This window comes from Labrus mixtus, chromosome 14, assembly GCF_963584025.1.
Source record: "Labrus mixtus chromosome 14, fLabMix1.1, whole genome shotgun sequence".
NCBI classification, from domain to species: Eukaryota; Metazoa; Chordata; class Actinopteri; order Labriformes; family Labridae; genus Labrus; species Labrus mixtus.
The window spans coordinates 3,383,358-3,399,680 of record NC_083625.1 but is presented as its reverse complement, the minus strand read 5'-3'; the positions used below and the strand labels follow the sequence as shown (position 1 = coordinate 3,399,680).

The 16,323-nt window shown below is 41.2% G+C and overlaps 2 protein-coding genes across 3 annotated transcripts in view; both read left to right on the top strand.

Annotated features, from left to right (window-relative positions):
• Positions 1–5,843, top strand: part of capn5b (calpain 5b) — a 61,233-nt gene extending 55,390 nt beyond the window's left edge. For both annotated transcript variants that reach the window (XM_061056131.1, XM_061056132.1), the window contains one exon: positions 277–5,843. In XM_061056131.1, the coding sequence (XP_060912114.1) occupies positions 277–459 (183 nt within the window). In that variant the 3' untranslated portion in view covers positions 460–5,843. The remainder of the gene's footprint in view (positions 1–276) is intronic.
• Positions 5,844–10,700: 4,857 nt separating this feature from the next.
• LOC132988713 (unconventional myosin-VIIa-like) overlaps positions 10,701–16,323 on the top strand; it is a gene marked incomplete at its 3' end in the record, with an annotated part of 47,956 nt that continues 42,333 nt past the window's right edge. The window contains exons 1-2 of the mRNA XM_061056285.1: positions 10,701–11,026; positions 15,269–15,367. The remainder of the gene's footprint in view (positions 11,027–15,268; positions 15,368–16,323) is intronic.

Here is a 16,323-nt window from a genome sequence, read left to right as displayed (position 1 = left end):
CTCCGTCTCTGCTTGAACAGAGGACAAAGACTCTTAGACTTCCTATATTTTATAAATCAAATATAAAGCCTGGTGAGATTTCTCATTTTTCACTTATTTCTTAACTTCCGTACATCAGCACTTTCCTCTCTTTGCTTCTCTGTGTCACTACCTTCTATCGATTGAAACCTTCTGTCCCCACTGGATTTTCTGCTTATTTGCCTTTTTTCTCTCCTTTCTTGGTTTCCTCCTTTCGGACCTCCTTCCTTCCCCCCCCCCTCATCGAGCGGCCGACAGATCTACAACAAGAACATTATCGTGGACACCTTCCTGGGTCAGGTGATCCTGTTCAGCGACCCCAACGAGCGGCAGGAGCAGCACACGCTCCACCTCCGCGACAAGGGCAGCCGTCAGGACAACGACCTCCCGGGCACGCTCACTGTGCGCCTCATTACCTCCACCACGCTCACCAACATCTGACCCCGCCCCCATCCTTTAAGCAACGATAGAAAGAAAACTCAAGGTGGCGATCTATCGTGTCCGACGGTCATTTACCGTTTTTTGACTCCAGACACTGCGGAAGCTGTTTTTGTTTTGTTTTTGTTCGGCTGCTTGCACTTTTTTTATCGGTTGCCCATTTTCTTCAGCGTTTGAATTCATGTTTTTTCTGAAGGTCTGCACCTTTATTTCTGAACAGAAGGTGACCACAGAAAATCTTTAATTTAGTATTTTTTTAACACATTTATGCCAAAATGATCCATGACGGAGTGTCTGCATTAGAAATATATTACAGACGAGTTCCATTGCAGCCCACTCAATGACCCAGAGTTTTATGAAATCAGTGCATCGGTTTGACTCTACAAAGATGTTTTATTCTGCACAATGTTGTGTTCAAACACACACACACACACACTCATACATGCACACACAATACGTATGCAGACATTTCTGCACTCTCCATGCATGTGCCAATGTTTCCAAGGGCTATGCATTGCCTTAAGGTTGAGTCTGTCTCTCCACCTTGAGGAGTCAGAGCGGGGGGGTTATGTTAAATACTTTATCTTCTCCATCAGCTGTCCTCACTGTTCGCACAGCCTCCATTTCCTGTCCTTAAAAAATCCCCGACATGACATCCAGCTTTGTGTCATCGTTTTCCCCACATATATCGACATCCTGTGTACTCTTTTATATACTGTACATGGCTTTCAGTCCCGCCACCGTCCGCCGCTTCACCTAGACCCCCTCAAGTCGTCACCAGTTTTTTGCCGGTGCTTTTGGAGAGCATGCAGCACTGTCTGTCACTTTTTACTGTGGACTTTACAAAAACCGATAGCCAACAGCAGCTATTCTCTCCCTCTTCTGAGAGCTTTTCTGTGTTGTTCTGTGGGCGCGCTCATGTGTGAAATCTTAATGCCTCCCCGTCTTCCATCACTTAGAACCATTTTCAGACTTCCCCGAGACGCTTTCTGCCGGTTGCTATGGACGATCCTAAAAACTGCATGGCTTAAAAAAAAACAAAAAACTGAACTCTTTGCCTGTGCTGCACATCTCTCCGGTCGTAGCTTAGCAGCCGGTGATTTGATAGTGCTACCCCCTTTTCCTCCTTCCAACATGTGTGTACACCTTCCCAGTTTAGCGGAGTGCAAAGATTCACCCTGACATAATCAAGTGCTTTATGGGACCAAAGATGAGCCAAGAACCTTCCGCTCTCTTAGTCCCTTTTTGGACTGCTCTGGCCTGGCCTGGCCCCGGCCTGGCCTAGCTACAAACACCACCCCCTGTGCCACATCATCTCTTAAACGGCAACACCACTGCCTGACGCTTCCTCTTGACTTGAGTCTGTTGGGCCCCGGGGCCAAAAGACTCATGTCACATGACCCAGGAGAGACAGCAGCTGTGCTTCTGCTGTTGGCACAGAACAGGCGTGAGTGTAATGTGTGTTTGTGTGATTGTGTGTGTGTGTGTGTGTGTGTGTGTGTGTGTGTGTGTGTGTGTGTGTGTGTGTGTGTGTGTGTGTGTGTGTGTGTGTGTTCTGCTAGATCCAGCCTTGCTCTAAATGGGAGTATCTGGGAGTGCTTGGGGCGAATGTATATCTCTTAACTTACCTGGAGGGAAAACGATCTCTGTGGAAAGGTGTGAACTGAGAGGAAAAACAGCCCTTTAGGGAAACATCACACCTTGCACTTTATTTAATTTAGGGGCAAAAAAAAGACCCTTAAGGATGAAAGCGAGAGAGAGGAGGGCGAGCAGAGGAGACATCCTGCCAAACAACCTGTGCCATCGCCTTGGTCCTGGCATTTGCCTCCGCAGCAGGAAAACGACTACGGGACATTTGACGGACTGTTGAGTGATTTTTAGATGGATTTCAGATCGCTTTTTGCGTCATTGAACCGACACTGGTACAACTTACAGTATCTCTGATGAACTGTTGCATTTCTCGCGTAGATCATGTTGCATCCGATTTGACCTTTTGGCACCGAGGCTTCTTTTTTTTTTGTGACAGAAGCCCAAAAAGAAAATCACAACATGTGTTTGTTTGTTGTTTACTTTTTAAAAGTGCAATATCATTGCAGAGACTTTTCATTCCAAGTTTTTTTTTAAACTTTTTTTTAATGTCTACAGTTTTTTTTTTCATCCCTGTGTTTCATATGAAGAATTTAAAATGTAAGTTTGAGTCATTTTTTGAGACATTTCCTTTGAATGTACGACAGTCAGTGGACTAATTTTCAGTCAAACTATCGAGTTGGTTTTCCTGATTTTCAGCGCCTTTTTCCATTACTTGAACTGTCACACATGGCATTTAATTGATCTTTTAATCGGTCATTTTAATTGATCACACACCTTTGTGTACAGCATCTTTATAAATGTGTCTTGCATGAGTTTCTTTCCGATATGTTCATGGCCTTGTATTGTACTGTTCAATTGTTACTATATATATCTATTCTTTCTATCTGAGAAGTCTTGGAAATGCTAGTATTGAGCAGTCAGCATGTCTACACTAATGCACCACATGTCAGTCCGATCATATCAACAGGTTTTGAAACAGTTATGTCTTGTTATACAGTGATGCATTCTTAATGCCTCTAGCATCGATGAACATTAGCAGCAGTTTGTTGACTACTTTTTAGGTGCTATTTTATCTTCTCTGTGCTCTTCGGTGTTGTTTTCAGTCTGACAGAGGGACGGAAACAGAGGACTCTGAGAAAGGTCGTGTTAGCTTGTTAGCAGTGCAGTGCCAAGCAGAGTAAGGTTCGACATGTTCCTGGGTAGATGCTGGTTTTTATTTAAAGTCAAGGTGAAAAACAGCAGCAGCTACCGGTTGTGACTCTAATCTCCCCCCGCCGCCCAGGTCAATGATGTGAAATGTTCAAAACAAGCATGACTGAGGGTAAAATGAAGATTTAATATTGAGAGAGTTTTGGTGCCAAAGGAGTAGGCTGTTGAAATTAAAGGTACACAGACCAGTGGGTGAAAGAAGCCCCAGTTTGTCCCTCTGTTTTTCTGAGTCACTAATCAAATGTTCCAGCATTTTTTGAGAGGCGCAAACTCAGGCAAGAAGACAATGGCATCAACTCCACTCTTAACAGTTGAACCCTAATTTGGCTCGTTGGAATTCAACACACCAGTCTCCAATCCGTGTTTTGTTATCGTGGACATTTCACATCCAGATTTACGGTTAATTCTGTACTCAAGAGATCACAAATATATAATGTTCAACCTTACCTTAAGACTAATAACTGCTACATGGTACATTCATGAATGCCGATTCAAAGTCCAGTTTCAGTCAGTGTGACAGGGAATATCAGTGCCATCGTTATCGCTGTGCCAACATTTATTTATGGTTGAAGGTTTTCTTTTTAATTTACACCTTTTTCGTAAAGCCTTATAGTTTGTGTGATGGAGTACGATCAGGCGCAGGACAGGAAATATGAAGACGTTGGATTTGTCATTGGAAGGAGGGCAGCAAAGAAACCACAGTTCATGAACCACCAATAAGAACCAATCGTTTATTACTGGGAAGTTTTCCCTCAGCGTCTGTACAGGACATATATATACAGAAGAAGCCACCAACAACTTCCCCCATTTCTGTGGTGGGACCTCGACCGGACTGGGTCCATGCTCGGACCTTACAGAGTCCTGTAATGATATACCCAGTGACGTAGTCGAGGGTGCAGTCAACGAGGGCGGACTTGTAGCGCCACTTGTGGAAACTAGTTGCAACCGTTAATCTTTCCACCAGGAGGAGCAGTGATTATGGAAGCTAAAGTGCTCACTGCATCGATCAGTGTTAGATACAAGTTTTCATTACATGGCCTTAGCGGTATGTTCAACAGTTCTTGGCTAGCAGCGACTACTGGAGCTTGTTGTCTACATTTAGAGTGAGCACAATGTTCATGACTTAGATAACACCTTTCCATCATCACACACTCGGTTACTTATTGAAAATGCCAGTCCAAGGTCTTTAAATTGTGCAGGATGTGCTCGTGAATCCTCATGAATGCTGACGCTGTGTTTACTTGTTGCATCACAAGATGGAGACCTTCTTACTAAACCCTTCATCTCCACTGGAGGATATTTCAGTACGTCTCTGTCAAAGGGTTTCAGAATCAGTGAGTCATTTAGCAGCAACATTCCCAATTGAAGTTGTTTTCAAAGTATGAAAAAGCTCATCTAGGATTTCCTACATTGTGGCTGCACATAAAACATTTTCACTCACTGTACTTCAGCAGGCTATCTTTCTTGGCACTATAACAGTGCTCAGTGCATTACTCTGGGATTTGATACAACCAATCATATTCCCCTCACGATGATAACCAATGACTTTCATCAAACCTGACATTTTCATGTAGCTCCGTCACCAATTTCTTTAAATGTAACACACAGTTATCTTGCAAAGTGATGGCTTCAGTTGAACTTTTAAAGTGGTAAAGGCCGGTTGATATTTGTGGTTTTGAGTGAATCTTTTCCAACAACTGTTGGATGCATCACTGTGACATTTGGCACAGCCATTCATATTCCCCTTAGGATGAATGCTTATCACTTTGGTCCTTCTCGAGATGTTCATATAGCTCCATCACCCACTTTCATTTAGTCAATCTCAGAGCCAAATATCTGCAAAAATAATGGCATCAGTTGTTCTTGGTGCCCATGTTGTGCTAAAGTAGCTCGTATTAGCATGCTATCAAGCTCAAACAAGATTGTTTACATTGCTAAAAATCATCATGTTAGTATTTCAGATATAAACATGCGAGAATGCTTTAGCACAGCGTCGCTGTGCCTGAACTCACCTTCAAAGTGCTGCCAAACGTTAAGGGACATGAGTTAATGTGGAGGTTAAGGTTGACAAGGAGTGAATTGGTGTTCATGAATGTGCCATATCTGACAACGGAGGCGTTCCTCCACCCATCAAAGACTTAATATCCCGAGTTCCAGTATCAACATGTCAGCAGCAGCCAGTTGTGTTATTTCTTTTTATTGTGTTTGTTTAGATGTGGCACAGAAACACAGCCTCTAACACGCAACCTGACAGCTCTGACACATGAGAGTATTTGTGCTTCAGAGTCACTTACAGTCCGACGCTGATGGCGAGAGCAAGGCGCACAAATAACAGGGGTGTCGAGCTCGATGTGAAATCTTAACAAGCCGTTTCTCTTTTCCTCACGTGCCACAGCAGTGCCAAAAGGACAAACAGTCTACTGAGAGTAATGCTTTTAAGTGATGAAGACATATTGTACATTGTGACGATGTTTAATCTTACTGTTGGACAAATGTAAGAAAGACTAACTTATATTTTGAAGGGTTTTTATTTTGGTACAAGTTTTACGTTTTTTCAACTGTTTTTATTTATTTTCTGTCTTTGTCATAATTGATCCTCATTGCGTTGGTATGGTTACTCGTAATCGTTGCGCATTGCAATTATTTGCCAAAAGTGTTAAGGCTTTTACTGTTAACCTCCACAGACACACACACACACACACACACACACACACACACACACACACTTAAGACCCTGACACACCAAGCAGACGGCAAAGAACTAATGGCGCTGCCCCACGCCGCCTCAAATCTTGGCCAAAAAGTTGCACTTGAACACACCGCAAAGACTGCAGCCGACGGCCAACACAGTATGTTCTGCACATGCATGAGAGGAAATAACTCTCCGTGCCAGCAGGGGGCGGTAGTCTGTAATCATCATTCCAAAAAGCGGAAACCGGAAGAGGTGGAGGACGGGGAAGGACGTGGATATATAAACCGTTGTTATGATACGAGAAGACCATTTTCACACCGCCGTGGCCCACCACTTGTTATATAGATACTTCTAATCGAGAATAAAGTCTGATAGAAAACAGTCAGACGCCAATTCAACATGTTGAATCGAACGATAAAAGACAGACGGGGGCGACAGCTAGCGACAAAAACTAGGGCCGACGATCTCCTTGGTGTGTCAGGACCTTCAGACAATGACATAAATACACAAACACTCCAGCTACTAGACTGACCAGGCTTGGTTGGAGTGAACGGACCTTGTATGTTTTTTTTTTGTGTGTTTTTCGTTCAGTTACTATAAAAGCTTATCAGTTTTTCTGTACATACTTTTCCGCACGGCCACGCCAAAGCAGGTTTTCCGAACACGAAAACATTCAAATGAAGCTGAGCTGCTTGGGAACGGTGGTGACTTTTTGTAACGAATCCAAAAAAAAAAAAAAAAATGCCAGTGCATGTAGCAAAAAAAACGCTTCAGATCTGCTCGCAACCATTGCAGAGTCACAGAATATATATTTTTGTTTCTCAGAGTGTCGTTAAACATTACCCGCTGTTGCTACTTTGATAAACATACTGTGTGAACTAGAAGGCTTGTGTTGCACAATTGCATGCATTAAAAACAGTTTTCTAATATTTGTATCCAGTACCCTGCAGTATACAGTATGTATATAAAAGTAGCAGCAATTTGACTTCTCAGTTGATATTATGGGATTCATGAAACGATGGGTATTATGAAGTGTATTTCAGAGGGTTGATGTTCTGGAATGATCAGCTAGAATACTTACAGGAATCAAGTGAATTATTTCCCAATTGGTCCAAATCTTTTCTTCAAACAGGATAATGTGACCTGCCTTGTACTTCAGAGTAAACAAGATGGCGGACAACCTGAAGAAGTTAGCAATAACAAGCTGCATTAGCTTAAAAGCTTAGCATGAATCTCACACCCAGCTAAAGAATGGCTCCACCAAATTTTGGAGACTTATTTCAAGCGTACATGTATGCAATCAGAAAGTAACGTAAACCTTATGACTGACTGAGTGAATACAGTAAATAACTGGAAGAGAGTTCTGGCGGCAGATTTTTCTACAAATCCTGCAAAAAAAGCCGTAAGTGACACTTCCGTGTACCGACAACAAACACAGATGGAGAGCAGCTTGCACTGTGAAATCTGGCTGTAGAAAACCAAAAACCAGGAAAACCAAAAAAAGAAGCACATACTTTTTATTAGCTCATGTCTCGATGGGCTCACACTGAATTTTTTTGATGACTCAGCCGTTTTGATTTGATGAAGGATAAGAGTTATTCCTAATGAGGCGTGTAGCTGGTGGGCGCGGTGTAACGGTTTGTCAGGAGGTTGAAAACCCGCCTCAGCTCTCAGCCTGTCGTTAGGTTGACTGAAAGTTAGACTGAGACAGCATTTCCAGCATGGAGACCGCCATCGATGGGACTCCAGCGCCCCCTGCAGGAACAGATGAATGAAGTCACTCAGGCTTTGTTCATTAATATTTACAGTCTATCATAAGAACTGACAAGTCTGGTATAACTGCATCCAACTTTGTCCTTTCAGCCGTCGTGCTAAAACCATGTTTACATTTTTTTCGATTAGCAGCTGTGAATTATATGAAACACAAATCCTTAAGCGGCTAGCAGCATTCAATCAAACATCTTTGTTTTTCTTTTTATCCATATTGGTCTAAAAGTCTAAAAAAAGTTTTTAGGTATAAACTTTGATGTTGTTTTGAATGGCTTGTATAGTTAGTACTAGCTTTGTTACCACAATGACATAAGATTTTATTTATCACAAATATTCTCCTTCACCACCTGTGAAAGTCAAACTTTCAAGCACGATTGGCGCTACTTTGCATCGACGTTTTTCCATTAGTGCACCAGTACTAACTCTAACTAGCTTAAATTCCTGATTGCGTCACTAGCTGTTGATTCGGCAAACAAACTGAACTCTTTAACTTTGTGGATAAAAATGCTCACATATATTATCAGGAGCCACTTCTTCAGGTTGCCCTCCCACTAATCACTAGTGTTATGCAAAGGAATGATTACAGTATGTTGTTAAAGATGCAACAGGCATCTTGTAGTTCCTTTAAAATCTCTTTTTTTGAAATAATGAAAAGCAAGTAAGTCACAAGGTTTCCTGGGACAAAGAAAAGATACACAGATTCCAGATTTGGAGCCCTGAAAAGAACATTTTATGTAATTCTTTCAAAGATTTTTCCTTAAAAGTTTTGTTTCTTTTTGCTTCCACACCGAGCTATGACACGATCGCAGTTTGAGGTTTGCTTTGCCTGCCGATTTTTAAAGCTAACTCAGATACGGCTGCATGAGTCCAGGAACAAACAAGCAGCTGCAGAAAGGCTGTGTTCTGTTTATCTCGATGAAAGCATTTTGTAGACTGTATTGGATCTGGCTCCGTCGCAACCAGATCACTTGGAAACCTTCTGCATTCTTGTCATTGACATTTTTATCTGAGATCGAGTCTTGTCCACTCAAGGAATGAGCTTGTGATTCTTCTTGTACTTTTCTGCTGATGTTTATTAACTGGAGACTGGAATACCTACTGCATGGTGACACTTCTAGAAGATGCTACGGTCTTTATAACAAGTATCTTTTATCAGTATTTTATAACCTTGTTAATTTTTTATATATCCACTTTGACCTTGCGTTCCAAACAGGTATGTTTACTGATAGCTAGGTTTCAGAGAGCTGTGCTGTATGTTCTGTACCGTGTGCTTGTCTGTGTGTTTCTTTCAGCGTGAGCTTTTCTTTCTTTTTCTTTTTCTTTTACGATGCGTGTTCGTTGGATTTGGTTCTCGGTTACACTGTGGTTATTTTATAGCTACAATCTGAAATTATTATTTTTTCTTTTGTATTTAATGTCAACTTGTGGCATGACTTTGAAATAAAAAAGGAAAACCATCGCCGGGTTTGTTGTGCTTTTATTTTACTTCAACAGGAAGTCGAGAAACATCTCTTCTTCTTCTTCTTAAGTTTTTTTTTTTACATTTTCAACATAACTCCTCATACGCACAGAACACGCATTCAGACATATTCACGATAATTCACATCAAGTTTAATCCATTTTGAAGCGTTTAAATTAAGCCACACATAATTATGTTTGAATATAATATGCTGTAGTGTTGTAGTACTCGAAATTAGTCTTGGTCTCGAGACCACTTTCTGAAGGTCTTGGAATCAAAAGCATTTTTACTCGGTCTTGTCTCGGTCTCAGACTAGGCGGACTCCAGATTATAATTTAAGACCGGTAAAGACCACCACTGATCTGCTATTCTTCCAGGTCATTACTGTGATAACAAAGAAAATGACTCTTTTTAAAAGTACAAATAACTTTAATACATTTATAATTTAATTTTTATCAGATGATTTTTTAAGATGATGATTTTTAATTGATATTTGTGGTCTTGGTCTTGTTCTCGACTGTCTCGATCTCTAAATGTGTCCCGGTTTTGGAGCACTCCGGTCTCGGGTATGTCTTGGTCATTAAAAATTATTTAGAGGAAACATTTTCTTAGAAAACATGAGATGGCAGACACGTTTCTGCAGATTCCTGTGTCTCTAAAGCCTCCAGAAAAAAATCACCATATCTTCAAAGGTAGTTGTTTTATTTTCCTTTAATATATAAGTTTCTCTGTAGCCGGCGTTTCCAACCTTGGGGTCCAGACCCCATATGGGGTTGTATGGCACTCAAATGGGGTCCCCCTGAAATTTCTAATTATTGATCAATAAAAAAATATATTGGAGCATTCTTCCTGAATTTGGCTTCAAGTTGTTATCCAGTTTAAAACGAGCTAATGTGAGCCGTAGCGTAACGAACCTGAAGTGTCTCAGTCTGTCTCTCCGTGCCTCATGAGTCCAGCATTCATTTCCAGCCTTGTTAAACACGACCACATCACCTCGCTTGTACACATGTTGCACTGAGAAAAATCAAATCCTCTCTTTGTGCACATCATCCCGGCCTTTCTGCCTCTCCACAATCATAAACATGTAATGGCATACATGTGGCCTGAAATGAATGTTTTACTCGCAACACAGTGGAAAAAAAAACAATCACAATTAATTAAATAATTTTAGCAATCAGCTGGATGTGTTTTGGATGCCTGGGGCCCCGAGAGTTTTTGCAAAGAGAGATCGAACACTAACAAGTGACTTCAAGTGAAGTCTTAAAGACACACTCCTCTGGACCTGGCAAAAATACTCAAAGAGTGAAGTTAGTAAGTAAGGAAACATGTTGTCTCAGACCCTTTCAAAATGATGTGCAGCTAGGGAAATCGTGACCTGGGTCACCTCTCTCTCTCTCTCTCTCTCTCTCTCTCTCTCGCTCTCGCTCTCTCCTTCCACCGCCCAGCTGGTCTCTCTGTATGTGCCACCCACTAGGCTCCACCTCCAGCTAATCAGGATCAGCAGCCATGAATGAGACACAGCAAGAGAGTCTGGAGAGCCTCGTTGTTGAATGACCCAGACATCAAACTGTAAAAAGGCCCTGACAGATCTGGAACATCTCTTGGAGGCTGTGACCAACAGGAGCAAAAAAAAAACAAAACAGGTGAAGACTTTGAGGGACAAAACATTTTATGAAGTCTTGGAGAGAATGGCAGACAAAGACACGATTTAGGAGAAACACTTCATCCTCCAGCTTCTTCTCCTGCCTGCTTCCAACTCCAACAACCATCCGATTAACACTTGGCCTTTTTCACGCCTTTGAAGGGAGACACGGGACAGAAAGGAGCAGGAGAACGAGGTGTTTTAAGAGGTAAGTGGGGGCAGGTGGACGGGGCTCGAGGGCTGAAGGCTTAGGCTGCGGCCAGGCCACAGTGCTGCTGCTCTGCTGTAGCTTTAGGCCAAAGCCTCTTACTGCTCCTCGTTCTGTGCCAGCACTTCAAGGAGCCATTATGTACCCTTCAAGTAAATACAGTAGGCCAAAGTGTGAGTGTGTGTGTGTGTGTGTGTGTGTGTGTGTGTGTGTTTGCTGCATAAAGTCTCAATAGTTTCTCAGCTTCCAATTTAGATTCCGTTGGAGATTACCTCCTCAGATAAGACAGCAGTTTTTAGTGTCTCTGAAGCAGAAAGGAAAGACAAATGAGAGGGAGATAATCGTCCCAATAAAAGATGTAAGTGGGGCGTAAAAAAAAGTAATCAGCCATGATCATATTAAGCAAAGCCTGAAAGCAGGATTCAACAGAGCAAGGAGGAAATATAAGTCAATATGACTTTAAAAACACCTCAAAAAATGTATAATAACAAGTATACATTCAAGACAGTTGGAACTGAAAGGATCATAAGTAGGCCTGAAACATGTGATTATCTTCTTTTACCAAATATTGCACGACAATATCGGCTATGAAATGTTAAATAAAGTGTAAAAAACACCTTTGCAGCTTCCTGTAGCCGAAGGGGAAACCTTCAGAAGGCCTCGTTTTTAAGCAGTTCATAAAGGTTAGAACAAATAAAAGTATTGAATCTCTGCGTTTGAGAAGCTTAGACAAGTTAAACTTGACGTTATTTGGGCCATTTTTGTCTTTTATTGGATATGACAGCTGAAGAGAGACGGGATGTGTTGGGACGGGAGAGAGGGGGGGTGACATGCAGCAAAGGGGCGAGGTCAGGTTCGGACTCACGGCCATCGTGATGAGGACTAAAGCATCTGCACATGGGGCGCTCGGAGTAACCCCTAGGCTATCCCCCCCCCCACCGGTCCTTACTTTAAGTCCAATTCCTAAAAGTATTCATGAAAGTTAAATCAGGTCAAAGAAAACTAGTGAATCTGTTCGTTTGAGAAGCTGAAACGAGTTACATGTTGGAAGTTCTCACTCTTAAAAATGACCCAGACATCGAGCAGATTTTCAAGATGGATGATTTTTACTGTTCAATAACTTATTTTATTTTTTTAAGATTTATTTTTGGCTTTTTATGCCTTTATTGTAGAGATAGGACAGTGGATTGAACGCTTTTCTCCACATGTGCTCCTCACAGATTTTCTTATTTCTCATTAGATTTATTTGGGCTTGAGTGAGGACAGGCGGAGAGAGAGAGAGAGAGAGGGGGGAATGACATGCAGGAAAGGAGCCACAGGTCGGGTTCGAACCTGGGTCACCTGCATGGAGGACTACAGTACGGCCTCAGTACATGGGGCGAGGGGCACTGACTGCTAGACTACCAACACTAAGGCTGGGAATCTTTGGGTGTCTCACGATTTCAATTTCAATTCTTGGGGTCCAATTGGATTCAGAATCTATTTTCGATTCAAAACGATGGATCCAAAGTCTATTTATGATTTAGTACAAACTCCAGGATCTACTCCAGTCCTCTGTGAGACTGGCTGCATTTCTTGCTGCTCCATTTGGTGTTCTACTGAGTTAAAGAGCTAGCATTAGCAGTTAGCAGGGAGTGACTGATTAGCCACAAAATAGGAAGTTATGAATCTATTTAAAATCTAACAATTTTTACAGAAATCTTTTTTTTTTCCACCTCTAGCCAATGCGCCACTGTTGGAGAACTTTTGAACACATATTCATCAACATGAGATGCATGAAGACTGTGGTCTGGCTTCTTTATTCCTGAGCTGAGAGTATATAAATATGATGACTCATTATGTGCGCTCACATGTTCTTAAAGTTAAGCCACGCTGACCATATAATGAAGCTTGTATTGTGACACACTCTCTAGCTTTGCTCGGGCCTCACTGCTACGACAGCTGAGCTCAGAAAAAATGTGAGTTAGCTGTAAAACAAAGCCCTGCTTCAGTACAGCAACCTTTCTCCTCTGAGCTGTTTCAGTGTTTCCATCTCTGATAATTCTACTTCATGCGGGTCCACTGTTATCACTTACTACTGTTCAGAAGGAAAAACACGTCGGCCCATTCAGCTGCACCTACTACCTGCCCAATGTAAGCCAATTAACAGCCGGGTGTCTGTTCTCATTGAACCCCTTAGAAAGAGTTAGCTGAGTGACTTATCTAGTGTCTTTGTTCTTTATAAACTTGCAACCTGGGAATTGTTAGAGTCAACTTTATTATCATCCTGAAGGAAATTAGATCTTCAGATACACAAAGTAAAACATCAGAAATACAGACATACAGAAAATCCACAGCTCAAGCAAAAAAACAAATTATCTTCAACCTTTGTTTCATGAAGATTGGCTCCGTCAAGGGTTTTCAAGAAATCTGTCGATGCGACCTGCAGAATCTGAACTCTTGAAATAATTCGATGGACTCTTTCACACAGGCAGAATCCAGAGAAAATACCAGAGCACCCAGACTGACTTAAGGCAATTCATTAAGGTGAAACAGAGTGAAACTTTCGACCTCTCCTTTACGTCTAAGGTCCTTCTCTGAGAGCGTCGACCTCCGTCTGTGGAGAGGCAGAAGCACAATGGATTCCTTCGACTTTGTTGTTTTTACACATTGACTTTTAAACTGACTAAACTAATGAGAGAGCCGAGTGTACTGTAGGTATTTGGCCCGCTGTTTCCAGCCTCTAGGCGACATGAAGCTAACCAGCTGTTTGCTGCAGCTTCATATTTAGACCGGTGTACATATATCACTTTAACTTAAGCTAGTGTTGCATCCTTGAAATGAACCGGTCAGAACTCGTCCATCTTCACTTTTAGCAACTTTTATTAAAGAAATGCTCCACAGCTTTACACACGCTTCGTTTTTCAGCCTACACACACCTCTGTGTCTTCTTCACTGAGCCTCTCTTAAAGGGCCAGTGTCTTAATCTTAACAGGTAGATAAAACACACAGAATTTACTGTTTACGCTTAGAAATGTAAATTAACTTAAATACTTCTGGAAATTAAATTATTTTAACTAGACACACTGATATAACAACATGACAGAAAGAAAATATGAAAAAGCATTTTCAACGTGTTACACAAGCACCCTCCCAAGTTTGAAAAAATAAGCAGAGTATTTTAAATTAATATACATTTTAACTGAGTAACTTTTGAGTATTTTAACTGATTATACATTTTATTTATTGGGGTTTCCAAACTTTTCAGCCTGCAACCCCCAAAGTAACGGTACGAGAGACTGGGGACCCCCACGGTCTCTGGAGGAGGTTAAGACTTTTATCTTTTTATCATTTTTTTACGTGTTATTTTCTGAGGAAGTGAAGACTGAATCGTCAGATTTGTTTCATGTTGGTATTCATTCATTGATTGTAATTTGGACAGACCATCCAGACATTTATTGTTTTGCTTTTTGAGTAAAAGGGGCAGGCAAAACAAGATTTATTCTTCTCCCTGCTCCTTTCCGTACATGGGATATCGTGTTAGTGTGAATCGTTTTTTCTTTTTTTTTCTCTTGTGTTTTGACATGTACGGAACAAAAAAAAATGAAAAATTAAATGAAAAATTTCAGCAAAAATCTCCCTTAACAAACTTTCTTGTATATATTTTCACAGTAATGGATAAACTATGTTATTTAAAATCATTATATGTTTTTTGGTTTTTTTTGGAAGGCATCTCACGACCCCCTCTCACTGTGTCTCGCGATCCCCAAGGGGTCCAGACCCCTCACTTTGGGACCCACTGTTATAGACAATTAAAATACTCCTGACAATGCTTTGATGTCCAACAGAAACACATTTTTTTAAACGTCTAAACGGGAGTTAGGATAAAAGATGAATCCTTGAATGTGTGATCCCTGAGACTAGTTTACTTTTTTAAAATCTTTGACAGAGTTTGTAAAAACAGATATTCAGTTTAAGCACTATTAATATAAAAGTTAGAACCACACCTGCAAAAAAAAAAAAAAAGTGCAAAATTGACAGCATGATCAACTCCAAACAGCAGCAAGGTAACAAGCAGCTAACGCCATCACATGGACTTTAAGATACCCAAGTCGTGAATTTGAAGTATAAAAAAGCACCGAGTTTATACTGGACTTCAGAGTCAAAGTATTCTATGCAAAAGTTCTTGAATGGAGAGTTTATTAGAACTACTTATGTTGAGTTTTTCGGCTAATTTAACTCCTAGCTGTTATTCTTTTTCAGACGCCGAGCTGCAGGACTCATGGACGACATGGAAACCTCAAACTCTTGTGATCAATGATGAAAGCTTCACGCCTCTCTGTGCCTCTGAAGCCCTGCCATGTGAGTCAGAACACACGTACTGTGCACATGCTCATTAGGACAGCATTATGGGCCACACACACACACACACACACACACACACACACACACTCAGAAGCAGATTAGCAGCCGAGGCATTAACAAGATCTCTGGTGGCCGCTGCATGAAAATCATGAGCTGTGAAGACCGAGGGTGGAGGGTTTGAACTCTGAGGTGTTTGGAAATATCTCTGTTGTGATCTCAGAAGTTAAGAAAGTATTCAAACAAGTACATCTAAAAAAAAAGATTCCAAGATCACAACTTTTAAAATACTCAACTACAAACTTCTGCATTCAGAGCCCGTCATAAAATATTGAAGTATCATGATGAATATTTGCTGCTTTGATGTGTATGTGGCTTTTTACTGTAATCTGAAGAGCAGCATGTTCTGAAGCTGACGGTGGAACAGAAATTAAACCGGGAAAGTTTTATATTTTTCTCCGTAATTCAGTGTTATTGCATTAAAACTACAACTCTTATTAAGTTACATTGAACACTCAAAGTGACCTGAGAGTTAAAACTCCTGCATTAAAAACTTAAACAAATGTCTTAGTTGTTACACACCGCAACCAAAGGATCATTAAAACCACAAGTTGTTTAGTGGCCCAGTGGTTAGTTTGCATGCCCCATGTACAGACTCTGTAGTCCTCGGAAGTGGTCGGCCCAGGTTGGAATTGGACATGTTGCTCCTTTCCCCGACTCTCTCTATCGTCCTGCTCTACGACTATTCTGAGGGAACCTTCCCAAGGGATTAATAAAGTTCCTATCTGGCAACTGTCCTGTCTCAATCCCAAAAATAAATCTTGTAAAATAAAAGACAAGAGTTGCCGATAGAAAAGCAAAATGGGTTTGAAAAAGACGGAGGGAAACCTGTTGAGTCACGTTCCTTTCAAGCTAAATTTAGATAGAAGTATAAATATATTTATCTTACAAAAGAC